The following is a 27,295-nucleotide window of genomic DNA, read 5'->3' as shown; positions in this document are numbered from 1 at the left end:
ATGGCTCGGCCGGGCGCTGGCGGGGCGCTGCTGCGGATTCTCCTCTCCCAGCTCCCGCCGGCCGCGCGGGAGGCGGCGCCGCTCGGCCTCCGGGGACCTGTTGCTGGTGCCTCCTACAGGTAAAGTCAGCCCCGGCCAGGCCGCGGCGCTGCCAGCGCGGAGCCGCCCCCGCCTCCCAGGGCGTCTCAGCCCGCTGCTGGGGAGCCTTGGGGCGGCGGGGGGTTGAGCAGTGGGGAGGGTGGTGTTTTGAGGAAGGGGTGGTGTAGTGCTTTGGGGAAGGCTGGGGCGGGGGTATTTGTGGGTTGGGCTTTGGCAGTAGGCTATGTAGGGATATTGGGGGAGGGCGCTTCATTTCCTCAGCTTTCTTCTCTGGTGTAAGGAGCTGTCACTAGTGTCCACCCCCACTCTCCTCTTTTTGAGTTCTGGGCTGAGTCCCTGTCCCGTCCGTCCCCCCGCCATAGGTGGCAGGCTGCACCCCTAGCCCCTCTACTAGGGGCCGGGCAGCCTGCTGGAAGCAGCCAGGGTTGCTAAGGGATGTGGTAGGGAAGAAAGACTGAGAAAGGAAACGGGAAGGCTGGCAGCTGAATTTAAAAGCTGCCCCTGCAAATCCATTTTTCATGCCACAGTCCTTTGCCCCCAGCCAAAGCCCAGCTTGGATTTGTGGTGTAGCTGTAACTGAAGTGTCCTTCCCTTGTCCTTGTCAAAGAATCAATCTTGAAGTACTTGCATGAGAGGAAAGTGATCAGGAACAGCCAGCATGGATTCACCAAGGGAAGGTCATGCCTGACTAATCTAATCGCCTTTTATCATGAGATTACTGGTTCTGTGGATGAAGGGAAAGCAGTGGATGTATTGTTTCTTGACTTTAGCAAAGCTTTTGACACGGTCTCCCACAGTATTCTTGTCAGCAAGTTAAGGAAGTATGGGCTGGATGAATGCACTATAGGGTGGGTAGAAAGCTGGCTAGATTGTCGGGCTCAACGGGTAGTGATCAATGGCTCCATGTCTAGTTGGCAGCCGGTGTCAAGTGGAGTGCCCCAGGGGTCGGTCCTGGGGCCGGTTTTGTTCAATATCTTCATAAATGATCTGGAGGATGGTGTGGATTGCACTCTCAGCAAATTTGCGGACGATACTAAACTGGGAGGAGTGGTAGATACGCTGGAGGGGAGGGATAGGATACAGAAGGACCTAGACAAATTGGAGGATTGGGCCAAAAGAAATCTGATGAGGTTCAATAAGGGTAAGTGCAGGGTCCTGCACTTAGGACGGAAGAATCCAATGCACCGCTACAGACTAGGGACCGAATGGCTAGGCAGCAGTTCTGCGGAAAAGGACCTAGGGGTGACAGTGGACGAGAAGCTGGATATGAGTCAGCAGTGTGCCCTTGTTGCCAAGAAGGCCAATGGCATTTTGGGATGTATAAGTAGGGGCATAGCGAGCAGATCGAGGGACGTGATCGTCCCCCTCTATTCGACATTGGTGAGGCCTCATCTGGAGTACTGTGTCCAGTTTTGGGCCCCACACTACAAGAAGGATGTGGATAAATTGGAGAGAGTCCAGCGAAGGGCAACAAAAATGATTCGGGGTCTAGAACACATGACTTATGAGGAGAGGCTGAGGGAGCTGGGATTGTTTAGCCTGCAGAAGAGAAGAATGAGGGGGGATTTGATAGCTGCTTTCAACTACCTGAAAGGGGGTTCCAAAGAGGATGGCTCTAGACTGTTCTCAATGGTAGCAGATGACAGAACGAGGAGTAATGGCCTCAAGTTGCAGTGGGGGAGGTTTAGATTGGATATTAGGAAAAACTTTTTCACTAAGAGGGTGGTGAAACACTGGAATGTGTTGCCTAGGGAGGTGGTGGAATCTCCTTCCTTTGAAGTTTTTAAGGTCAGGCTTGACAAAGCCCTGGCTGGGATGATTTAACTGGGAATTGGTCCTGCTTCGAGCAGGGGGTTGGACTAGATGACCTTCAGGGGTCCCTTCCAACCCTGATATTCTATGATTCTATGATCCTTCACAAATTGCATCCCATTTCTGCAAAGCACAATGCTGCAGCATGATTTGTGGATACAGTACAAACGTGGTTTCAGCCTATGGAGGGTGCAAGGCTGAGCCAGACTTTAGGGAGGCAGAAAACTACTGTTCTAGAAGTAGATGCACCAGCACAGGCTGCTGCGCACTACTGATTGAATGTAATTCCCAGTTCAGGACTATGGGCCTGTAGCCTTTGGCCCTCTCTACATTACAGGTAGGAAATGTTTTTAAACATTGTTTTAAAAACAAGTTTTCTGTATACATATATGGTTGTGTTGAGTGGTGTGAAATGAGGCATACATTCTTTAAAACAGGTTTCAGACACTGTTCACATCTTGTTCCAATGCCCTGTTTATGCTGACCAACATAACCAGGCAGAAAATTGTTGTCTCAGCCTCCACAAGTTACGGTAGATGCAGTCAAGGGGATAAAATCTGTATTAGCATGATTCTAGCACAATTTCTGACCAGCATGGACTGAAATTTTATTTTTCTGAAAATTATGTTGTACAGACTTACCCTCTCTATAGTATAGTCATAAAACATACTTCGCAGTCCATCCATTGCTGATTGCAGTTTCTCCATCCATTGTGCTGGATCCCTCCTAGTGACATTTCTGTCCCATTTAACACACACACACGGCAAATCATTTCCATTTCATTATCAAGCTACCATGGCTTTAGGGGGCACTGATCTATCTGATCTTGTGCATACTGTCAGCTTTTCCAAAACAAAAGACCTTTGTACCTGTCAAAATCAAGGAGGAAGATACAAGGAGCAGAGAATCTCTTAGATGCGTAGCCGGGACAAACAAAACTGCAAATTTTATTTTGGAAGTCATAAAAGACGTGCAAGGGCTTGTTTGGCAAAGGCAATAATATTGCTCTTATTTTTACATGCTTCAATAACATTTCTATACTATGCCTAATGTTTTTTGACAAACCGGTAACACTCTGAGTGTTACCTATTCTAAGTAGGGAGTGAAATGGGGTATCTCAGGCCTGCTGAAAAAAATAGAGTGGTTAATTTTTTAAGATTCACATTTTGATTTGCTGATTCTACAGCCTTTTTCCTAACTGATTACATATTAACTTCACAGAAATGTGATGATTTGCTGAGTTTGTGGTGCAGCCCCTCACTTGGTCTTCATCCAGATAAAAAGGTCTGTATATATTGGCTATGAAATTCCAACAGTGTCTTTTTACATGGCTCAAGAGCAAGTGTGAGGCAGCATCACACATTCAGCAGAAGGTTACTTCACATGCAGTTAATAACTGGTCAGAGGGAAAGGCTACAGAATGTGTAAGTGCAACATGAAAAAGGAAAGCAGTATAGTTTTCCCCCAGAGGTCTGTAAAAACACCACTTCATTGCCCACTTAAAAAAAAGGCAACAGGAGGGTAGTGATTGTGTTTTGTCAGTAAAGATAGACAGGGTTTTTTGCAATTTTTAAAATGGTTTCAAGCAATGGGATATTAAATGTTCCTACAAGGATTAGTTAAAATTGAGTTGAGGTGCTCATTTACCGTGGTGAAGGATATAGTCAAATAACCTTCATGGAATGAAATTTTTAAATCAAAAGACAAGTGCTGTGTTTTACTATTTTTTTTTTTAATATAGCTGTGCTTTCTATTAAGTGTTGTTCAAAAAGTGATCTAAGGATGTGCCATACTTCTTACCCTAAGCTCAAACATTTAGCTGCATCATATTTGGTTATGAAACTTGGTTTATATGCATAGATATTTACAGTAGGGTAGGTACAAAAAAGCTTGGTTGATCAGTTTTAATAGTCAAATTAATTTGTTAAAACGTATCCCCATAACAGATAGTCAAAATTCATTAAGTTATAAATGGCATAATGACTCTTCCAGTCTGAGCCATAGTCATGAAAACCAGTTCTGGACTTGCACCCCAATCTTCAAAGGATCTGTGTAGATGGATCATATAGATCTAATTGCAGGATCAGATCCTTAGTTTGGTAAGTGCCATTACCAACTACAGTATTGTGTTACATAAACACTTAGTTTATGTACAGTCTGGGCTGCCTTCTTGTGAACAAAGGGCTGCAATTTAATTCCCACTACCATAAATTAGGAATAGGAGTCTGTACAGCCATTGTTTGTTCATTTTGGGTTGCTTTATGAAACATGATTTAAAGTAGAAGTAATTCAGTCCTGAATGTAAACTATGTGGCAGGGGTTAAGTCAACCGCTTACCTCTGTGTTTAGCACAGAGATAAGCATAATGTCAAAGCTTAATAAATAACAGAACAATCTCACTAAATCATGAAGTTGTTTTGTGAGTGGCATAGAAAGAAAGTTTCTCTCAACCTTAATGCTTTAAAGTAACATTCCTACAAAAAAGCAAATAAAACTTTCATTGGCTTCAATGGGGCAAAGATTTCACCCATGATATTTAAGGCAATTAAAGTAGTAAAATGAATAAAGGTTAACCATTAGGTAACCAAATGGTGAGACGTCCATATGTGTTTTTTGTTTTTTAAAGTGAGATAAGTTAGTCAGAAGAGAACTGTAACTATTAGGTTATAAATTAATTGGAAGACAAAATGCAAACTCGTATGCCTGTTTTTGAATGAGGTAAGTGTGTAATACAGAGCTATGCCAGAAGTTAAGAACCATACAGTGAAATCATAGAACAGTGTTGTATTTAAAGATTATTAACAACGTCAAAGTACAACATTCTGTAAGGACAACAAAGTGTAGAAAAACATTAGTTTCACTGCTGTTTCATATTTAGTACAGTTAAAAGAATGGTATTAAACTGAGATTTAGAAATTGGTCTTTTATCCTCTTGAGCGAGACATGACTTACTGCCAAAAAAACAAAGACTTTTAAAATTATTTAAAAGTCCAGTTGCCAGGACTATTCTTGCAGCTCATTTTAATGATATCCATTGACATCATTTCACAGTGGATAAAATACGGAATTACAATAATGTCTCACTTCAGTCAACTGTCCTTTCCTACTTAGGTTAATACCTCATGTCTGATCTATCACTATCTCTAAAGTGCTTTCTCAGTCATCCACATGGTGACTATGTTAAAATTGCCCTTTGTTCAATTTTAACTAGTTGAATGAATGGTTGAAGTGATGTCCTTGCTTTTGGTGGTGTTCATCCTTTTATGGACACTGTTAGAAACATTGTAGACTGCATCCTTGAGGCTCATAAAATACTTCTGAAAAGCAGATTTTTTACAGGAATTGGCTTTTGGAATGCCCCAGATTGCACCAAATGGCAGGTATTTTCAAAAAACATTTCCTGATGAGGGTCCACCTCAGAGTTTACAACAATGTTATGGTGTAAATATACTCAGTATCCTTTTTAAATAACAAAGTGCAAATGGACTAATAGAAGTTTGTTTGCCTAATGGTGTTATCTCCCTCCTTGATTATGGCTTAGAAAAAACATTTTTGCTTAAATGGGAAAATGAATAAATATCTCAGTCTCTCACCCCATCTCTTTGCAAACACCCTGTGCCCTCTCCTCACCTTCCAGTACACAGTAGTAATGCCAGGTTAAAGTGCAGACTTTTTGAGAGATTATTGGCAGCCTGCCCTTGGATCCAAATATTCCTGTGTGCAGTACAGATCTGGTGCTATCATATCGTAACGTACGATTACAACTTTACACATATTAACTAATAGAAGTACAATTAAGTAAATCTCATGGGCTATGGAGCACTGGGAGGCTCATGGAGAAAAAGCAAGAAAGAGGGTAGAGCATCTGTGTATTTCATACATGTCACTGAGGAAGCTGTCCTTGTAGTTTGGGGTGACTATTCCATTGGCCTGGAACAGGAAATTACACAGGGGTGGAAAGAGGGCTCAGAAGTTCAGGGCCAACAATCATACTGGTCAGAAAAGTACTTAAATATTTAAGCCCCTGGAGTCAATGGGACTTACACATATGCTTAAAGTTAAGCGTGTGTGTAAGTGCTTTCCTGAATAGGGATGGATTTAAGTACATGCTTGAATGCTTTCCTAAAAAAAGCACTTTTGCTAGTAACAGGTGCTCCTTGATTGGCCAGGATTGAGAGTAGTAACATAGAGTAGAGAGTAGAACTGTGTCTTCACTGCAAAATAAAAGGTGTGATATTACGTGGAGCTAGCTAACTTGAATTAGCTTTCTAGATATGAAATCCTAATAGAGACATGGCACAGGTAAGTGTTACCTTGATGAGGCTAGTTGAGATAAAAGACTACCTGTACCTTGTCTCCACTAGGATTTCACATTGACATCGCTAATCTGGGTTAGCTCTCTCAATGTAAAAACACACCTTTTTCTACAGTGAAGATGTAACCTGGAAGGGTAGAGCTCACCTGTGCAGAGCTTTCTGAGGGACTGGTCTGTAACTGTGCAAAGAACTCCCACAGGAACTAAGCATCGTCATAAACCTCATCACCTTCCACTCCAAGTGCAAGGTTCACCTCTTTGGTCTTGCCTTCTCCAAACGCAACATATAGTGATACAATAAAGAAAAAGAAAATCAACTACCCTGCACACACAATTCTCCCCCTGAGGAGAGGATGGGAGAGAGAGAGAGAGAGAGAAAAAAAACAAGTGACCAATGTTACTCATGACACTTAATGCACTACTATAAGGTGCTCAGGTACTACAGTGATGAGAGCTGCATAAGAACCTAGAGAGAGTAGAATAGAAGAAAACTCCCACGCTTACATATCTGAGTTCTCACGTGGCTGGAATAGAAGTTTACACAAAAGTAAAAGTAATGAACTTATCTTGCCTCTTCAATGGGAAATGGGTTTGTACTTCATTTCCTCAATATCCAGCAAGATTTTTGCTATTCAGAGCAGAAAAATGACTCAAAATGGCACTAATACCTCCTTTCTCTGCTCCAGCCACTTGAAATGGACAGGCTTCAACAGTCAGTTGAAAGAGACTCAAGGGGAAAAAATAATCACTTTTCTGGATAAGTCAAATTCTACTGCACCATGTTCCTGTGTTCACGGATTACACTTTGGAAACATTTAGGGTCTAAAACCAACTAATATTCCAAGTAGTAATATATATTAAAAATCTAATTAATTTACATTTTCATAAATATGTATCGGGTTAGCAAAGGCCTAACAGTCAATGTAACAATGATTCCCTCTAAGAATTATCTGATGATGGTATAAGAATTCCAAACTATATAAATACAAGTATCTTTACCATTAATTTTCCTCCGCTTGTGACTGACTTTTGTGTAATCTTGAAGGCTTACTTTGCTACTTCTTCCTGTTGGAACATTTTACACAGTAATGTATTTTCTAATTGAACAATACCCTCTGCTCAGATTACATTGAATTGAATTGTATGATGTGATTCTCCCTGACCCCAGCTGTAGGTTTTTTCATTACACAACTTGTGAATCATAAGTAACCATACACCACATTCTGTTATGTAGCAGCAGAAGATGAGGTTCAGTGCAACAACAGCAGCCATTTGGAAGCAGTTCAGCAATACAGTGATATTTCTTTTTAATGTTTGTTTGTTTATTTTTAACACACTTCTGTAGGCACTTAAAGCTGTAGTTACACTGATTGTTTCTTAAAATCTCCTATTATTGTGCTACCATCAGTATCATGTGACATACCGAAGCCACCAAAGTTTAACATGATTATGATACAGCAAAGTTTAACATGATTATGATACAGTAGTTTAAAAAATGCCAGCCGCAAAGGCTACACAGGAACCATACAAGTGGAGGTGTTACCTCCTTGCACTTAGGGGAGATAATGTATTCCTAACCCTAGGGTGCTGGCTTACCTATACTGGCCAGTTCCTAGGAGGTGCAAAGCTAAGGCTCTCTGCCTAGTCTCCAGGCCCACCTACTCAAGGGGCAAGGCAGGGTAGTAAACAGGAATGCAGTGCCCCTTTAACCTGCATGCCTGGACTCAGGTAGTGTGGTCAGGGCAGCAAGGGGAGTGCCTTATTCCCCATTTGCTTCCCTATGTGGATGTGCACAAACTAGACCTAACCATTTTTCTGCTTTTATTCCTACTGTATCTGTCACTTCATTTGGGTACTGTATAGAACGAAGTGCTGAAAAGTGATATACCAAGGATTTTAACAAAATTCCAGTAACTTTAGTAATGTGCTACACACCTCCAATAGCCAGGCTAAGAGAGTCATTCAGAACTGAGAACTTACCTCTTTTCTTTTTTGGATCTCCCAGTGTTCCATCTTGCCACAGAGTACTGGCTCCTGCTCCAAGCATTGTCCTATCATCCTCTGTGCTGGGGAGGGTACACAGTATTACTTCTGAGGTTTTTTTGGGGGGTGGGAGGAGGTGTTCAGTAAGAGGTTTCTTTTTATAATGTTATGCAGGTTTGCAACATTTTGTTTTATTCCAAAAGATACACATTGTTTTAAAAGACACTTTGCAGACCCACACAGTATTATAAAGTAAAAATGTCACATCCCTGACTTCCTATGTAGTCTGCCTCTGTTTTCCCGTAGCACTCTGTTTGATTCTTTCTCTCTCTCACACACACACTCAGCACGCCCCCCTCCCCTCCCAGAAAGGCAAATAGAACCCTTTAAATATGACTGTGCTGTCAGTGTCTAGCATTAGTAATTATTGCATAGTCCATTGAATGACTGCACTGTAATGAGATATTAGCATGTTGAATAATTTTCTTTCCTTCTAGTACTTCAATAACATCTGCTAAAATCAAAGTGAATGGAGTGCCCCTGCATTATCAACAGACAGGACAAGGGGATCATGCAGTTCTGCTGCTTCCTGGGATGTTAGGTCAGGAGCTTTTGTCATATTACGACTTGATATCGGAATCTTTTTTCTTGATTTTTCTAAAGCTATTTTGTACTCTTTTTGTAAGATCTTTTTCAGCAACTTTTTACTTTGTTTATGCATTACGTTTTAAAAACTAGAATTTGGTACATGTAATAGAGTTAGGAAAAATCAGTTATTTTAAACATTTACCAGTTTTACAAACTCATTTAGAACACCAGAGACCTTCTAAATGCAAACATTCTAGGCCTGAATCTCCATTGCCTTGCACTTTCTGTAGACACTCATACCACCACAAAGTGGATGTAAAATGCTACCATTCTGATTTAGTAATGTTGTACATCCACTTTTCACAGGTGCAAATGACTATGCAAGGTACAAACAATGGCGAGTCAGCTCCGTTGTTTTATATTTTAGTATATAAAGACTGAATGAATGATCATCTCTAAAAAGAGTATAAGTGCCTTCCAATTCCAGCTATAATAGTGAACAACACTGATGGCAGCATTTACATCTTGTTTAAACAAGAGCTTTCTCATGAAGGGGGAAAATAGCAGAGATGATATTGGTTTTTCTTTAATAAGAGTGTATGTTCACCTTTTGGTTATTCAGTTTCATAATGCATCAGTTATATTCGATTCTCAGCTGCTTTTGGAGACTGAGTGTGCCAGTGGCCAGGAATGTCTAGCTAGTGGTTGCATCCTCTCTTTTTGGATACTGACCTTGCCACAGTAATTGCTACCTTTGTCATCTCCAGAGTGAGTCACTATGGTGCAGCCCAGAAAATACATACAGTTGATGCAGAATGCAGCTGCTCATTTGCTTAGTGCCACTTCTTGCCAAGAACTCATTAGATCTACCCAGGTGCTCAAAATTATGCATATGCATAAGTAGGTTGCTGGCTCAGGGCCATAGATTGTTGAGATATGCAAAGTGGGATGCAGTTTTTCTTTTTGACATGAAAATATTTTGTTATAAAATACTTTAAAAATACATAAATTTGGAAGACATTTCTGGAGAGATGGCAAAAAAATAGGAAGAAAAGGGAATATCTAATTCTAATGGTGTCTGAGAAATAATAATTCTTAAATTGTTCATTATTGATATTCATCCTGTTTCTGAGAGAAGTCAAGAAAGGCCCACTTATGAATTCAAAATTGATTTTTTGCAATGTATACATTGTTTTATTTTGAAATGTACACTGCTATAGTTTAATTACCACCATTAAAACACTAGTTGCCAGATTTTGTTGTCTTACCAATTTTAAATGTCTTTGGGCTGAAGCTTGGTGTATAATGTGTTAGTACAGGCATGTTTTAACATTTAGTAAAAAAAATAAATGACTGTTATATACTTTTTGGTGTCATTTTATAAAATGTTAAATAATTAGTAGCATATTAGAGACATGGACTTTGTGTTATAGATGGTTATAAGCAACCTATTGACCCACAGAGTCAATTAATTAATAGTTGTTTTAATAGGTGGTTAATCATTTATCCTTTATAGACTAGTCATAAGGTGCCCTTAAAAATAAAGTAACCCACTTTTTAATGGTATCAAGCACTGGGATCACAGCACTATCTACTAATAAAATTAGTAGCTGATTTATAATACCAGGTCAGTGTCCAATGCTTCTCCATCTAGCCTGGTATTCTGCTTCTGGATGTGGCCATTAAACATTATTGCAAGGGAAGAAAACTCATCCCTTAATATAATCACCTAATTGCACCATGCTGTAGATGATGGAGGTATTGGGATTCTTTTTCAGAGCCCATGTGCTCCCACAAACTTCCACTGGTTTTGTTATGTCTCCAGTTACTATTACTGATGTAAAAGGAGGAATTTGGGGTATTCTAATCGGAATGTTAAAAGTATTTTAACAGCCCCTTTTAAATTCTAGAAGAAGTGTAGAGCCATTATGGGATAAGATTTTGATTTACATTCTTTCAATACATTATACTAGGGCTAAATAAGTTTGATCACAAAACTGCTATCTCAACCCTTGTGTTCATAGAGATTATAGTCCAATAGAATCCTCTGTACTCAGACAGCCCAACTGATTTGCTGACACCCCACCAAATTTAAAAAATGTCTGAAAATGTAAGTCTGAAAAATATTGCCAAATCAAGGCCTTCTTAGATCCTACAGTAGTGGGTGCTCTAAAAATGGGTATATTACCTGCTTAACCAACACTTACCTATTGATACCACTTAGAAGAAAACATCTTAATTCAGCAAAATTTTTATTCATACTGTTGTGATTAAGCAGTGGTCCTGGTCCATACCATTTATCTAAATCTCTTCACTGGTAGGTGTCCCAACTAAGTGAATTTATGAAGTCCTACTGATTCGGTGAGATTGCATACTTTTGAGCAGTAATTTCCTTTAAATGTATTAGAATACTACTAAAGGTTTTTAATGCACAACTGATCCTCTGCTAGTTGCAATTCCTACTTACAATAAGGCTGAGAAAGGTACCTCACTTTTGTGGATTGGTCTCGACTTTCACATTATTTGAAGGTAGGGGTTCCCTGACCTCCATTTGTAGCATGTATAGGGTAGTTGTATAATGTGGTGATTAATTTATCAGGACATAATGTTTTTAGGGAGTAGTCAAACTGATTTTGGACCACAGCTCAAATCTATGAACAAGCAGCTGTTCACAATAGTTGCTTGGGATCCTCGGGGCTATGGACATTCCATCCCTCCAGCTCGAGATTTTCCTCCAGATTTCTTTGAAAGGGATGCAAGAGATGCTGTTGATCTGATGCAGGTAAATCTGTTCTGAGATAAAGTCTGGTTTTCCTTAATGATGGTGGGGAGGGATGAAGTCAAGGATTATATGTTTACAGTAGTAATTGCTGATATTAAATTATGCAAAAGTGCTTAAAATGGATGGAGATACATTCTGCTTCCTTCTCCCTTTTATCACACAGATGATTTAGCCATGGAATTAATTATGTAAGGAAGCAGCACGTTCTTATTCCAAATATTTTGTCCGAGGATGTTTGTGACTTTATAGTTGAATGAAGTCCAGGAAAACTATATATTAAAAACAAGACCTACAGTTAATGATTGTAGCTGACAGGTTCTCTAGTGGGTGATAGGTTCTTGCAAAATGTCTTAGCTACGAGTTTAACATCTGATCCCTGCAAACTAAACTGACATTTCCATTGTAAGGTCTATTCCTGAAATAGTTAGAATGGGGAGTCAGAGGCTTCCTAAATTCACACCAAATATAATTTACACACATTGTGAGTACAAAGAACATGACTCATGTCTGTCATTGTTTTTCCTGCTTTTTAAGCCTGATTTGTAGAATCATAAAGTGAAAAATATGTTGTCCCGTTGTTTTGTTAATGATTGTGCCAAATTAATGTTAAAGGAAAGCCTGACAATAAAATATTAACTACCATATTGGCAACTTGTAAATGGAATTCCTTATGTTAAACTACACAGAATCTTTGGTCATGTTAAGAATCCTGACAATGCAATATGTTCCAGAAATATCAGATAGGGTTTGGACAGCAAAGCCAGTTATTTCTTTTAACAGCAGCAACTTTGCAGACCCATGGGAAATTGAAAATGCAGCCTTCTTAAAGTACGCTGCATAAGGAGATTAGTTGAACCAAAATAAGTCTGACAAGAAACACAGAAGAAATGTTTTTCCCTAGTCATGAAATCTGGTTGCCCCTTGATTTACAGTATATGCAGACTAACGTACAAAGCCAGTACCACTCTGGCTAACCAAGACAAAAATGCTATCATGAGCAGGTGACAGGCTTCCAAATGCGAAAGGTTGGAACTCCTTTTACCTGCTTCTCTTCAAACAGTTAATGAATGCATGACAGAAAAAAAAGATGCTGTCCTCAAAAGGAGTACATAATCCAATACTTTATACTCAATTGGGTAGAATGCAGGGCAGCATCCCATTCACATTTAATCAGTGCTAAAGTTAAAAGTATAACTGACTAGATTTTTTGGCAACAGAAAACTGTGTAGCATATCTTCCGCTTTTGAAGATTTGTATGTTTATAAGTACGTATATTAAAGGATTATTGAAATCTCTCTTATGAATAGGCTTGGAAGGATTAGGGTTGGGTTTTTTTTATGGAATGTCAAACATTGATTTCACTTTATACAAACTGATGAAAAAAATTATTTCAATCAACAGAAATTTACAGATAGGCAAAGAAAAAAATGCTGCTTGAGAACTTATTAGAGTTTTAATTCAGGCTGTTTACTTTGTATATTTTGACATGTGATGTTGACAATTTGTGTTTTAATGGCTGTAAAGCTTTATCTTTTTGAATATCAACAACCACTGTCATTAAATAATTGTCTGACACCCCCCTCGCATAATTTCCCACAACTGAAAATTTAAGTTGATAAAAATTAAAAAATGCTTAAAACAAACATTATCCATTGAAATTATTTAAAAAAAACAAACAAATTCTGCCAAGCCTACTTATGAAGCATGGATTAACTTGTTTATACATTCTCACAAATACTGTATGATAGCACAGTAGCTAAAGACTCAGCCCTAGTAATGAAGATTAGGATTTCCAGAATAAGTGTGTCCACATGGGGAATCATAAGGTATATCAGTTTAAATTCTCATCTTAGCTTATACCAGTATAACTTTCCTGTGCAGACAAGCCCTCAGACCTATTGGCTTTCTACAGACTTGTATTGACTACACTATGAATCCTTTGGCACATAGTGGTTTAGCTATTCTGACAAGCCCCCTTGTGGAGATGCAGTGTATGCCAACAGAGTTCTGCTGGCATAGATACACCATCTCCCCAAATGACATTAGCTGTGCCAACAGAAGCACTCTTCTGCCAGCGTAGTTGTGGCCAGCCTGGGGGTTTTGCAGGAATAGCTTTGTTAGCTTGCATCTGTGTCTGTTAGACTTGGTTCATATTTTTTGAAATTTTCTTCCCAACTCACTGCTATAAGCTTTTCTTAATAAAATGAAAGCTGAGATTCTGAAGAACAAGATAACAGTGCAAGACAGGTGTCACCATCTACCATCTGAATTAAATCTCTTTTTGAAATAAAGACCTCTTTATAACTACTAGCAGAATTTAATATGGGAAAAGAACATTTTAAGCCTGCTTCACTGCACCCTGCTCCGATGCCTACCACTACATCCAGCAATGACCAATAAGCACGTTAGCATTGCTTCTAAAATTTTCAGCAATGAGATAGTTAATATTGATATTTAAAACCTTCTGATACTTCCGTTTTAACATCCCATTGAGCCAAAAGGGATCAGTTCACATGTCTCTGAATTATTGTTTCAGGCTGACTGCAGACTCAGGCAGACATCACTTGTGTTGATTTACATTTGACTCAAATGAAAGCTTATTTTATACAGCAACTTAAAAACAATCTGCAATTGTGTCAGACCGTACATGGCCACACTACGTATGGGGCCCTGGACGGAGGTAATTTCAAGTGAAATGCTGTCATACTACAGGACCGGAGCCAGTACAAGATAGCCCACAGAAATAGGAAGCCGTAACTGGCTCCGTGGTTGTCCCCACTACTCTCTTCCTGCTGTTAGTGGATCTTGGTGCAGCAGAGAATGTGACCTAGAATCTGCCAAGTTCTAGGGGAAAGTAGTACATAGGATAAATTAAGGTCTTTGTGGGCTACAATCTTGCTTCCTTAGGGGAAGGCAATCATTTCAACATAAACATTTTTAATTGAAACTCATCATGAAGCAGTATTTAAAGTATACGGTTATAACCAAGAACAGTTCAAATTTCAGATCATGTTTTCTAAGTGGCTTCAATCCAGCTTCACATTTAACAGGCCAAAACCATGCCTCTAAGCACAAAAAAAGGTGGATTTGTACCAAATTGCTTAGATCAGGGGTCGGGAACCTTTCAGAAGTGGTGTGCCGAGTCTTCATTTATTCACTTTAATTTAAGGTTTTTCATGTCAGTAATACATTTTAACATTTTTTAGAAGGTGTCTCTCTATAGGTTATATATTATATAACTAAACTATTGTCATATGTAAAGTAAACAAGGTTTTCAAAATGTTTAAGAAGCTTCATTTAAAATTAAATTAAAATGCTAATCTTATGCCGCAGGCCTGCTCAGCCCGCTGCCAGCCTGGGGTTCCATTCACCTAGGCTGGCAGCTGGCTCAGTGGGGCCTGTGGCCGGGACCCCGGCTGGCAAAGGGGCCAGCAGCCAGAACCCCAGACCGGCAGTGAGCTGATCGGGGCCAACGTCCGGGACCCCAAACCAGCAGTGGGCTAAGCTGCTCAGCCTGCTGCCACTCAGCCCGCTGCTGGTCTGGGCTCCCGGCCCTGCCCACATAGAGTGGGTACCTACCTTCTCCCTGGTTCTAGCCCATTCTCTTCCTCTCTCTCTGCACTGAGCTGAGGATGGGAGTGCACTGAGCACAGGGCTGGGGGTGAAGGAGCAGGCTGAGGGTTGGGGTGCAGGGTCTAGCCAGGAGCTAGAATGAGGGAGGGGGCTCAGGGTTGGGGCAGGAGGTTTGGGTGTGGAGTGCTTACCTGGGCAGCTCCCATTTGGTGCGAGGGTGCAAGTGGGAATGGAGTTGGGGGGTGCAGGAGCTCCTGTTTGATGCTCAGGGTGGGGTTGGGAATGTGGGGGGGGGGAAGAGTCAGGGCATGGGGAGGGGCTGGGGTCCTGGGGGGATGCAGGGGTTAGGGCAGAGGGCTGGGGGTGTGGGCTAGGATTGTGGGGGTGCTCCCAGCCCCCTGTCCAGCGGCTCATGGCAGGGGGCTGGAGGGGATATGCCCTGGTTCCAGCCCCCTTCCCTACCTCTTCTCCGCCTCCTCCCCGGAGCAAGCGCACTGCAGCTCTGCTTCTCCCCCTCCCGCACAAGGGCCATCAGCTGATTGGAGGCAGGGAGGAAGAGGAGGAGGGGCAGGAACCCAGCATGCTGGGGGAAGAGATGTGGGAGGGGAGAAGCTTGCCAGCCCTGCAGCAGGAGCTGCGGACCAAGCTTCTTCACCCTGTCCCCACGGGGGGCGGAGAAGAGCGGGCTGGGCAGGCAGGATTTTGAATGGCACATGGCTGCCTGCTGGGGTCTTGGCTGCCGGCCCCGCTCAGCCCACTGCCGGCCTGAGTTCGACAGCGGGCTGAGCGGGGCCGGCGGCTGGGACCCGGGAGGCAGCAGCATGCCATTAAAAATCGGCTCACGTGCTGTCTTTGGCACGCATGCCATAGGTTGCCTACCCCTGGCTTAGATATTGAAGTACTCAGATTTTGGGTGCACGCATTTGCAGGAACAAATTTAGTGGTTACTTTTAAAAACTTGGACCCTCTAAGCCTAGTTTTGAGTAGTGAAATGCACCCACAGCTACTTACATTGACTCTAGCTGATAATCTGAGCGCTCAGTACCTCATAAAATCAGGCCCTAGCTGTTTCAAGTTGGACACTCAAAATTTGAAGCACTGTAAATTAGTGGATGCTTTTTAAAAGTTCAGCCAGTTTAGGTAGCTCTCACACATGTACACTCTCTAAAACCCACAATAGATATTTAACAAGTGTCAGCAAACCAGCTCTTGTTTTCCAGGTTTTATTAACCTTTATTTTTTCTAAGACTCTTTAGTAACTGCTTCTCAGGGCTTGTCTATACTTAAAATGCTACAGCAGGGGTCGGCAACCTGCGGCACGCGTGCCAAAGGTGGCATGTGAGCCAATTTTTACTGGCACACTGCTGCCAGCCAGGGTCCCCACTGCTGACCCTGCTCAGCCCGCTGCCTGCCTGGGTGAACAGAACCCCAGGCCAGCAGCGGGCTGAGCGGGGCTGGCGGCCAGGACCCCGGATGGCAGGAACCGGTGGACAGAATCCCAGACCGGCAGCAGGGTGAACCACTCAGCCCGCCACCGGTCTGGGGTTCTGTCTGCCGGCCCCACTCAGCCTGCTGACGGTGTGGAGGTCCAGCCGCCGGCCCCTTGCCAGCTGGGGTCTTGGCCGCCAGCCCCACTCAGCCCGCTGCTGGCCTGAGTGAACAGAACCCCCAGCCGGCAGCGGGCTGAGCGGGGCCGGCGGAACCCCAGATCGGCAGCGGGTGAGCCGCTGCCAGTCTGGGGTTCTGTCTGCCACCCAACTCAGCCCGCTGACAGTCTGGGGTACCGGCCACCGGCCCCTTGTCAGCCGGGGTCCCGGCCATCTGCCCCGCTCAGCCTGCTGCAGGCCTGGGATACCAGCTGCCGGCCCCGCTCACCTCACTGCTGGTCTGGGGTTCCAGCTGCCCGGCCCCCTGCCAGCTGGGGTCCGGGCCTCCAGCCCTGCTCAGCCCTCCTGCTGGCTTGGCGTACCAGCAGCCAGCCCAGGGCTCTGCTCCTGGCCGGGGCCCAACACTCTGCAGCCCTTATCAAAAATTACACTACAATTGGCTTAAAAACTTGAAAAAACTTTGTATATTACAGTAATAGTTAAAAAATGTATAATGTTAAGAAATACATAGGTTTGATGAAACAAAGTAGTTGTACTTATGTGCCTGTGCTTAATTTGTGTTTTGTATGGTTTACCTTCTAAAAAAATCTCGCATGTTTCACACCCCCAGAAAGGGCATCTCGCATGCCTAGGGGGTGCGTGCCCCAGATTAAGAACCATTGCGCTAAACTGATAAGATCTGCATTTTAATTTTAAATAAAGCTTCTTAAACATTTTAAAAACCTTGTTTACTTTACATACAACAATAGTTTAGTTATATAATATAGACTTATAGAGAGAGACCTTCTAAAAATGTTAAAATATATTACTGGCACGCGAAACCTTAAATTAGAGTGAATAAATGAAGACTTGGCACACCACTTCTGACAGGTTGCCGATCCCTGTGCTACAGTCTAGACAGTACCTATGCCAACAGAAGGGGTTCACCCACTGGTATTGGTAATCCACCTCCCCGAGAAGCAGTAGCTAAATTGTTCTTCTCTGTCTACTGCTGTCTAAACTGGGGGCTAGTTTGGTACAGTTACATCTCTCAGGCATGTGGATTTTTCACACCTGAGAGACTTACTTTACCAGTGTAAAATCCCAGTGTAGACCAGGGCACAGTCTCATCTAAGATGCAGTCACCCACTGCCATACAGATTCTTCAAATCTACAGGAAGGCAATCCAAGAATCTCTAGCAGCGTCACACTCACTTTTACTTTAAATAGGGTTTTTTCAATTGCTGCCCATTTTAATGTAAAATCTACTGTCAATGTAATTAGCCTTTACTCCATTAAATAGCCCAAACCATAGTGGGGGGAAATATAATTTCTAGATATTTGAACTTGTCCTTAAGTCTTCCACCATTCAGCAAAGGAGTCTGTATTTCCATTTTAGTTGTGTGTGTTAATTGTAATTTAACTAAATTTGAGATTTTGGTTGAAGTTATTAGTTTTCAAGAAACAGTTGACTGCAGGTAGATACAGCTGTTTAGTAGTGAAGGCCAGTGATTTTTACTGTGATTTTGTCACACCAATCAAGGCATTGAAGTTTAAGAAGTTCTCTTTGCTGGGATGGAGTGATGGTGGGATTACTGCTCTCATAGCAGCTGCAAAATATCCAACCTTTATCCATAAGTTAGTTGTTTGGGGAGCAAACACCATCGTTACTCAAGAGGATCTGAAGCTTTACAATGGTAAGTATTAATTGCATGAATGGAGACATGTCTGATGGCAAATAACTTAGTCTCTTCTTGTATCTTTGTATTGATCCTTTAAAATAATTACAAACACATAACAATTTAAAGGAAATAACACATCACAGAATTCCCTATTTTAGTAAATACAGGAATAGATTAAAAATCTTAATGACACAAACCCTCCTCCCCCAAACCGCCATAGGTGCAATAAAACAGAAGGAAAAACGTTCCTTAGGAACGAGAGCAAAACTTTTTAAAAATGTGTAATATCTAGTATTCTAGCATATAATGAACAAGAACTTTTCCCCTCCTGAGGTCAGAATACACAATCAGAAAATAATGACAAATAAAATTCATTTGTGTGTAGGAAAAAATGAATCACCCATGTTTCCTTTTCCACTTTAATTCCCTTGAAATTCTTTGCTCTATTGACAAAAAAAAAAAAAAGCTTTATAAAGAGACCCTGGATTTCTGGCTAACTGCAACTTTTCCAGCAAAACAAAAGCTGAAAAACCTAAAGAAAGAAACTTAGCATGCAGAAAAAAAATCTGATTTCAGTGACCTGAGAAATGTCTGGGAAAATTATTTCTTCTAGAAATTGCATATTGCTGTTTATTGAAAATTATTTGTAATTTGCTTTGTTTCCAAATTTGATGCTGTATGGTAGTTGTCACTCTTGGGGACATTTGCTTTATGGGCATTATTGTCAGCTGGAGAGATACAAAATTTCTAAACCTGGCAAACAGGGGAGTAAAGTAGAATTCCAGATTATTTGTACAGCTTTGAGTAACATGCAGTGAGTCAGCAGGACTCCACTGAGTAGGCAGATCCTGGTTTCCTCTAAGAATGTGGCAAATGTACTATAATGTCAGCATACTGGAACGCCTTAGTAAAGACTTCCTGACATTGAACACTAGTGAATAACTCAGGTGCCAGCTTCCATCCAGAGGCCAGAGCAGAAAGCTGTCCTAGAGCAGGGCATTTATACCCTACCCATTTTCTATAAAAATAGATACGATTTGAACTTTGACTCCAGATAAACACTCTTCTCCCTCACCTCACCAAAGAGACTCTACATGCTTTGGGGTCTCATCCTGCAAGCACACCTCCCTCCTCCTTCCCTCCCACTGCAGGCAGAGAGCGTATTTGTCCACCCCTTGCAAACACAGTAGCAACAATTTGCAACTTGAACTCAGAAAGGACTCTGATACAGACATTGAAATTAATTTGTTATTTTTTCCCCCTTCCACGGATAGTTTTTTTAAAAAAAAACCTTTGACAGAATTTTGCATCTGAAATGTAAATTTGTAATTGGCTCTTAAAATGCACACTCAAGTATTTATGTGAATGCTATTTGTTTATTGAAAAGGGTCTAATGTATTCAATGCCATTTTACATAGCTATCCGAGATGTTTCAAAATGGAGTGAAAAGATCAGGAAACCAATGGAAGAAGTGTATGGACATGAATATTTTGCAAAAACTTGTGAGGCCTGGGTGGATGGAATCTCTCAGTTTGCTGACAAGCCAGATGGTAAGATTCCTGCAACTGCAGCAGCAGAAAAGTTACAGCTAAAAATCTCTCAACATTGCTCTTAGCAGCCAGCAGAGGAAGAACGAACGAGATGCACACACCGCACAGTGTTATGAACCAGCGGACTCGCGCTCATGAATACAGCAGACACTTCACAGAATCTAAGTGATGAACAGGAGGAAAGAGCTTTTGGAAGTCATTAGCTGAGACTTTTCTCTGCCTTTGCTTTGCCACAAGCCTAGAATAGAATCATAGAATCTCAGGGTTGGAAGGGACCTCAGGAGGTCATCTAGTCCAACCCCCTGCTCAAAGCAGGACCAATCCCCAATTTTTGCCCCAGATCCCTAAATGGCCCCCTCAAGGATTGAGGTCACAACCCTGGGTTTAGCAGGCCAATGCTCAAACCACTGAGCTATCCCTCCCCCCCAAGTTACTAAAAATATCATTTTTAAATAGATGTAGTTGGAGAGTTTCTTCTCAGGTTCTTTTTCAGTTCTCTTTCAATGAGGAAATATTTTCCACTTGAGAGATATGACATAGCCCAAAAGAGCATTCGTTTTATGGTTTCTACAGGTAGCAGCAGGTATTGAAAGCAAGGGAGGGAAGATTGATTTTCAAAGATTTGTGGTTCAGATTTAACAAAGCATATTTAAAATAATGCAGCCAAAGATAAATCATCTAAAATAAGTCAGTTACAATTCAGGAACAACTATGTTATTTTTAAGCTTGACTCTTAAAAATCTTTGGGAATAAACTCTTCCTATAGACTTTGCAAATAAGATTGACCCTAAATGCTAAACAGCAATTTTCTGTTTTAATTCATAGCAAATTTGCTTTTAAATTGCCGAATGCAAACAATATATACAATACATATGGTGCACACAAGGCAAAAAGCCCAAGATTCCCTTATGTGTATGTTCCTTTAGTCCTTAAAACCAAAATAGTAAATATCTGACAATGGTTCTGAATAGACAGTAGGCATCAAATGACTGCAAGGAAAGTGTTTCCTTACATTTTACTTCTTCAAATCCAGAGACAGACTTGTAAGAAAGATGCCAGTCAGCTGGTACCATAATTTCTCCCAGTAGGGAGGCATCTTAACAAGTTGTATTCCAGTTCTTTTATCATTTTTTTTAAAAAATAGCACCCCCTTAGATAGGGGTAAGTATAAGTCTGGGATATATATGCAGTGAAACCTTGGCTGACAGCCATCTGCAAGCAGTAGTCACATCCTTTAGTGGCCACAATTTTCAGCACGTGTGAAAATAAGTCTCCCTGGAAAAAGACCACCTGGAAACATTTAACAACTAGCTGACTTGCTCAGGTGCTGTACCTGGACCCAGCACTGGAAGGTGCTGAGCATTCTCATCTCCCTCTGTAGTCAGCAATAGTTGGCAGCACTCAGCCATCAGCATCTTGCACAATCTGATCCAGTGTACGCTAGGTCATCTGTGAAAGGCAGTTAGCTACTTTTGTACTGAGAGCCAGTCATGCATCACGGTACCAGTGGATGAAATCAAGAAAAGGGACAAATAAAAACACTAGATTTTCTTTCATTCAAACTGGAATTAATCATGCATGAACATGATTTAAGTAGAATAGCAAAAACTTGTGCTCAAACACAGCCTGTTGCTTAAAATTTCTCAAGACTATTTGCCATGAATAGGAAAGCTGATGGCGCAAGAAACTCTAAAAAATAAATTCTAAACTCACTGAGGATGGTGACTTTTAAGGCGATGCTGCATGAGTGGCTTAAAGCTGTAGAACTGAAGAATGTTCCTGCAAAGCGTACCAACTGTGCTAAGGGAGGAAGTACAATCTGGTGATTAAAGCAGAGGACGGTTGTGTCTATTTCTTGACTCTCTAACCTTGGGCAAGCGACTTCACCTTTCTGTACTTGCTGTTCTGAAGCTTAAACAACATTGAAAAGGTGCTTTAAGATCCTTGGATGAAAAGTACCAAGTGAAAATGATTACTGGGCAATAATTGAAAAAAAGTAAGGTAATGGGTGAGGTGGAGGCATCATTATTTAAAACTAGCAACGAGTGATTTGAGAGCTGGGACAGCATGAATATATACACTTGAACTGGGTTCTAAGACTGCCGATATCTGTGAGGAAAGCCTTGTAAATTGAAAGCAAAAATTGTTTGAGAATGTCTGGAATATCAAATGAAAGTTTCTCCCCTCCTTGATTTACCCACAAACTCACTCATGAAAGCAAGAGTCAAAGCCAAGAATGGAAAGCTAGCCAAAAAGAGTGCATAAACTGTATTGCTGTGTGGCAGTATAATGGAGATGTGTGGAAAAGGGAAGCAGAATGCACGTTATTTTCAGGTTTACATTAAATGAAAGAACAGAAAAAAACCTTTGATTGGTTTGGTTAATTCTAGATTAGGTGGACACCTATTACAAAGAGAAATGTCCATTATGAGCAGATATTACTGTATATTTATATACTTAATTTTTATACCGTAGGTTTAAAAAAATTGTCAGGTAACCTGCAGCTTGATAACCTAGAATAACCAACAGTAGTATAAACATGAGATGGCATAGACCTCAGAGACGGAAGAGATGAATTATAGCCAAGCAATCCATGCATTGTCTAGTTATGTGCAGTTAGAATGTTTAGAAAAGTGCGTGCCACAAATATTTCATGCACTGGCTTTGCTATGTAGTGATGGTTCATTAATCAACAGCTCATCACACAGAAGTAGAAATATATTATGTATTTCATCTTTGGGGAAAGAGGTTTGTGTACTGATGCTAGGCAGCGTACGTTTGGCACTTGCTTATTATCCCTCTGTGGCAGGGTGACTACATTGTATATGCCAATGGGTACTAGTGATCAGAGCTACAATAGAAGTTCCTAGTTTCTAACAGTTTTTTCAGTTTTAAACTTTCATATTTTAAAATAAAGAGCATAACCTTAACCTCTGTTTTTCAGGTAACATTTGTCAACATTTACTGCCTCACATAAAGTGTCCAACATTTATAATACATGGTGGAAAAGACCCTTTGGTACCACAGTTTCACGCGGACTATCTTCATGCACACATCAAAGGGTCACGGTGAGTCATGCCTTCAGCTGCACAGTTTTGAAGCACCTTTTGGGAAGGGAAGAAGTGAACACACAATATGGAAATGGAAAATCTTTAGGCAGAATTTCTCAGACACGGATGGAGTTGTTTGTAAGCATCCCCAGAATGGTACATTGAGAGCAGCGCAGACTATCCTTTTTACATTATAGTACTGTTTTAAAAAGGAGTAAGGAGCCAAAAGGATTAAAAGCTGGCTAACTGATAGGTCTCAAAATGTCTGAGAATGGAGAATCATTATTGAGCAGATGCATTTCTAGTGCATCCCACAGGGATTGGTTCTTGCCCCTATGCTATGAACATTTTTATCAATAACCTGGAAGAGAACAAAATCACTACTGATAAAGTTTGCAGGTGACAAGGATTTGGGGAGTGGTAAATAATGAAGAGGACGGGTCACTGATTAGAGCAGTGTGGGTGCAAACAGTACCTGTTTTAATGTGGCCAAATGTAAAGGTGCATATCTAGGCAGGGCCAGATTAACTTTTTGTGGGCCCGGCCCCAAATATATTTGTGGGCCCTCATTGGAGAAATAGGGCATGTGATGGGGGGGCAGTCTGCAGAGCGAGAGGCCAGTTGGGGGCAATTAGGTGCAGCACAGCCGGAGTGGTCCCTCTCAGCCAAGCACAAGGGCAATGTTTACAAACCCAAAATTGCTAGACGCACCCTGGCCCGCCCAGCCCTGTGCTGCCAGCATGCCCCTTCCACACTGCCCCCTGCCCAGGGCCCTGCCCTTATGCCCAGCATCCCTCTCACCAAGAGACTTCCCCCACAGATCCCTACGCCCAGTGCCCGCTCGCCCAGACCTCCCCTACAGATCCTTATGCCCAATGCCCCCAGACCTGCTATGCCCAGCACCCCCTGCCCAGAGACCCCTCCCGCTGACCTCCCACCACAACTGCACAATACCCTGCACACCATACCCCCTGCCCAGCTCCCTCACTCGCAGATCACCTATTGTCCAGCACCCCCTTCACAGTCCCACCATTACAGCACCACATATTCCTGAGGGAATTCCAAATCAAATTCTGTGCATAATATTTTAAAATTCTGCAATTTTTGTTTTTTAACAATAAATAAACGTGGAAGCTCCATCATGGCAGGGGAGAAGCACCGGCCACCAAGATGAGAGAATACCCTGCAGCCTCCCCCAGCCCCCTGGGACCGGGACTTGGTAGTGGGGCTGAACCTGACCCTGACACAGTACAAGGGCCATGTCTGCCACAGAAACTCCTTGGGGCCCTGCCCCTTTTGCACCAGGCACACCAGATGCGGGCAGGGAGGCTCAACCTGGCAGCAGGATCCAAGTGCGGAGGGACTTAGTGTGGGGGGATCCAGATAGGAGTAAGAGGGTTCTGTGTGGGGCAGTCTGGGTGCAGGCAGCTCAGTGGGGGATCTGGATGCAGAGGGAGGTTCCAGGTGCAGGGGCAATGGGAGTCTGCAAGGGAGACCAAGTGAAAGTAGTTAGAGCTCAGCAGCTGGGGGAAAGGGGGTGGAGGTGTGCAGTCTGGGTGCAGGGGAGGTGGGGTTCATCTGGGTGGGGGCGGAGGTGGTTGGGGCCCAGGGGGGAGGGTGTCTGATCTCTGGCGCCATTGTAAACCTGGAACTGCGTCTAGGAACAAAGAAGGCAGGTCATACTTACAAGATGGGGACTCTATCCTGGGAAGCAGTCACTTTGAAAGAGTTGGGAGTGGGGGCAGATAATCAGCTGATAATGAGCTCACAGTGTAACACCAAGGCCAAAAGGAGTAATGCTATCCTTGGATGCATGAATAGAAGAATCTTGAATAGGAGTAGAGAGATTATTTACTTCTGTATTTGACACTGGTGCAACTGCTGCTTGAATACCATGTCCAGTTCTAGTGCCCATAGTTCAAGAAGGATGTTGATAAATTGGAGAGAGTTCAGAGAAGAGCCACAAGAATGATTAAAGGATTAGAAAACATGTCTTGTAGTGAAATTGTTTAAGATAAATAGACTCAAGGAGCTCACAGAGAAGGTTGAGGGGTGACTTCATTACAGTCTAAATGGGCTGTGCAATCTAGCAGAGAAAGGTGTAGCATGATGCAGTGGCTGGATGTTTAAACTAGACAAATTTAGACTGGAAATAAAGGTGTAAATTTTTAACAATGAAGGTAGTTAACCACTGGAATAGTGTTCCAGGGGTTATGGTGGGCCCTCTATCACTAGCAATTTTAAATCAGTACTGGATTTTTTTTTATTAAAGGATATATGCTCTAGGAATTAATTTTAGGGAAGGTCTGTGGCCTCTGAGCTATATACCATGGTGCCTTCTCACCTTGGAATCTGTTAATCTAAAAGTGAAACCATGTAGTTAAGACCACTTCCACCCATCTGAATTACTGCCCCTGCACTCCTTGTGCCATATGATATCTAATCGCTATCCCCTTCAGCAGAGCTAACAAAGCCCTGAAATACTACAGCTGGAGCAGGAAGCCCAGTTAGCACTGAATGCTAAGGTCATAGCTGCTCTATCTACACCTTTACTGAGATTTTACTACTGGGCACTGGTCTCATAATAAACATGAAGTGACAGTCAACTATTTTGCTCAAATGCATCAGTGTTTTTGGAATAATAAACAGTACAGAATACAAATGTGTCCAGAGATATTACTCTCAACCCCTTTACCCAAAATCTTGAAGCAGTGCTCACCTCATCTAGAAACTGTAGCAATGCATCCTCTTAGCATGTGGAATACAGCTGTTCATTCTCTTCCTAGCTGTGACTAGTCTGTCAACTAGAGCTCCATTTTATTACTATTTCCAACACACAGTGCACACTAGCAGTAGAGTAGGATTAGGAAAACAGAAGCCATTTTTATGAAGACAAAACAGGTAAATTCTGTTTAGTTAGCTGGTTTAACCTCTGTCAAAATGAAAATTAGAGTTTACTTTACAGGCTTCCCTGTTCATACAGAATTCATACAGGTTTGCTCCATTAGCAAAACTTAATACCTAGCCCAACCCATTAGTTACTTAGCTGGCACACTTAGTGTCACACTGTCCTCACCACAAGTCTCCTCCATCCACTCCAGCATTGTTACTCCCTCCCCTTTTTCAGAGGATCACTTCAACTCATGACCATCACCCTGCTCTTTTCCCTGAAGGCAAATACTGCAGATTCTATTCCAGTGTTGCCTCATAGGAGACATTAGTGAGATGTTGTAACATCTCATGCTACCTCTGGAATGTTAACCCTCTACAGCCGCTAGCGCAGGCATTTGCAAACTGGGGGTCAGAAGGTTATTACATGGGGGGGGCCACAATCTGTCAACCTCCAACCCAACCCACACTTTGCCTCCAGCATTTATAATGGTGTTAAATATATTTTAAAGGGTTTTTAAGTTTATAAGGGGGTGAAGGGGGGGGTCGTCATACTCCTATGTGAAAGGGGTCACCAGTACAAAAGTTTGAGAACCAAGTATCTGGCTTCTGGCAAGTAGCTGACTTAAAGAGAAAATTTCCCAGAGATTCACAATTACAGCTCATCTAACACATTTTTCCCTGATCCAGCACCAATTTGTCTTCCCCAGAGATGGCATTTAGATTTGTAGGCACTAGCTATAGACTGTCAAGGTTTCAATTTTAAGAATAACTCAACTAATTATTAAATGGAGGAGCGAGATTCTGACTTTACACCAAAGGAAATCTAGATAGTGTTTAAAAAGAAAAAACCACAGGAGTTGCTTCAGATTTTGCACTTGGTTACCATGGTCATACAATGGCCCTATGTGTTTTATATGCAAGTATATGTTTAGCGCTTACATGAATATCTTTTTTTAGGTTGTTTCTGATGCCAGAAGGAAAGCACAATCTACATTTACGCTTTGCAGAAGAATTCAACAGATTAGTAGAAGATTTCCTACAATAGAGTTAAAAAAATTAAGTATGTAAGGTTATCTTAGTATATTTAATGATTATATTCTCCCTCTGTGGCCATCCCAGTCATGTCACTGACTTATTGGCCGTTTGATTCTCCATTATAAGAAACTATAAAAGGAAATTGTTTGCATTTATGCCAGGTAGAGGTAGATTAAGATCCTTACTATATCTTGCTTTGTAAAAAAGTAGTGCATGGCAGAGATGCATCTGTCTGTAAAAAAGTAACTAGTGAAGCAACATTAAATGTGTCTGACTGGATCAAGGTTGTTATCTAGCAAGTACTTAACTCCGTATCAGGAAGCACTGAATGTGCAGTTAACAAGACTA

At 41.8% G+C, this 27,295-nt stretch overlaps 1 protein-coding gene across 1 annotated transcript; it reads left to right on the top strand.

Moving 5' to 3' along the window:
• Positions 1-27,008, top strand: BPHL (biphenyl hydrolase like). The gene is made up of 7 exons (XM_077809138.1): positions 1-119; positions 8,707-8,810; positions 11,413-11,579; positions 18,282-18,435; positions 19,839-19,970; positions 22,915-23,038; positions 26,870-27,008. Exons 1-7 carry the CDS (start codon positions 1-3, stop codon positions 26,955-26,957), a joined length of 888 nt encoding a protein of 295 aa, XP_077665264.1. The 3' UTR covers positions 26,958-27,008.
• Positions 27,009-27,295: the final 287 nt, after the last annotated feature.

This window comes from Eretmochelys imbricata, chromosome 2, assembly GCF_965152235.1.
Source record: "Eretmochelys imbricata isolate rEreImb1 chromosome 2, rEreImb1.hap1, whole genome shotgun sequence".
Classification (NCBI taxonomy): Eukaryota; Metazoa; Chordata; order Testudines; family Cheloniidae; genus Eretmochelys; species Eretmochelys imbricata.
Note: the sequence above shows the minus strand (reverse complement) of the source record. Positions and strands in the feature narration are given on the sequence as shown.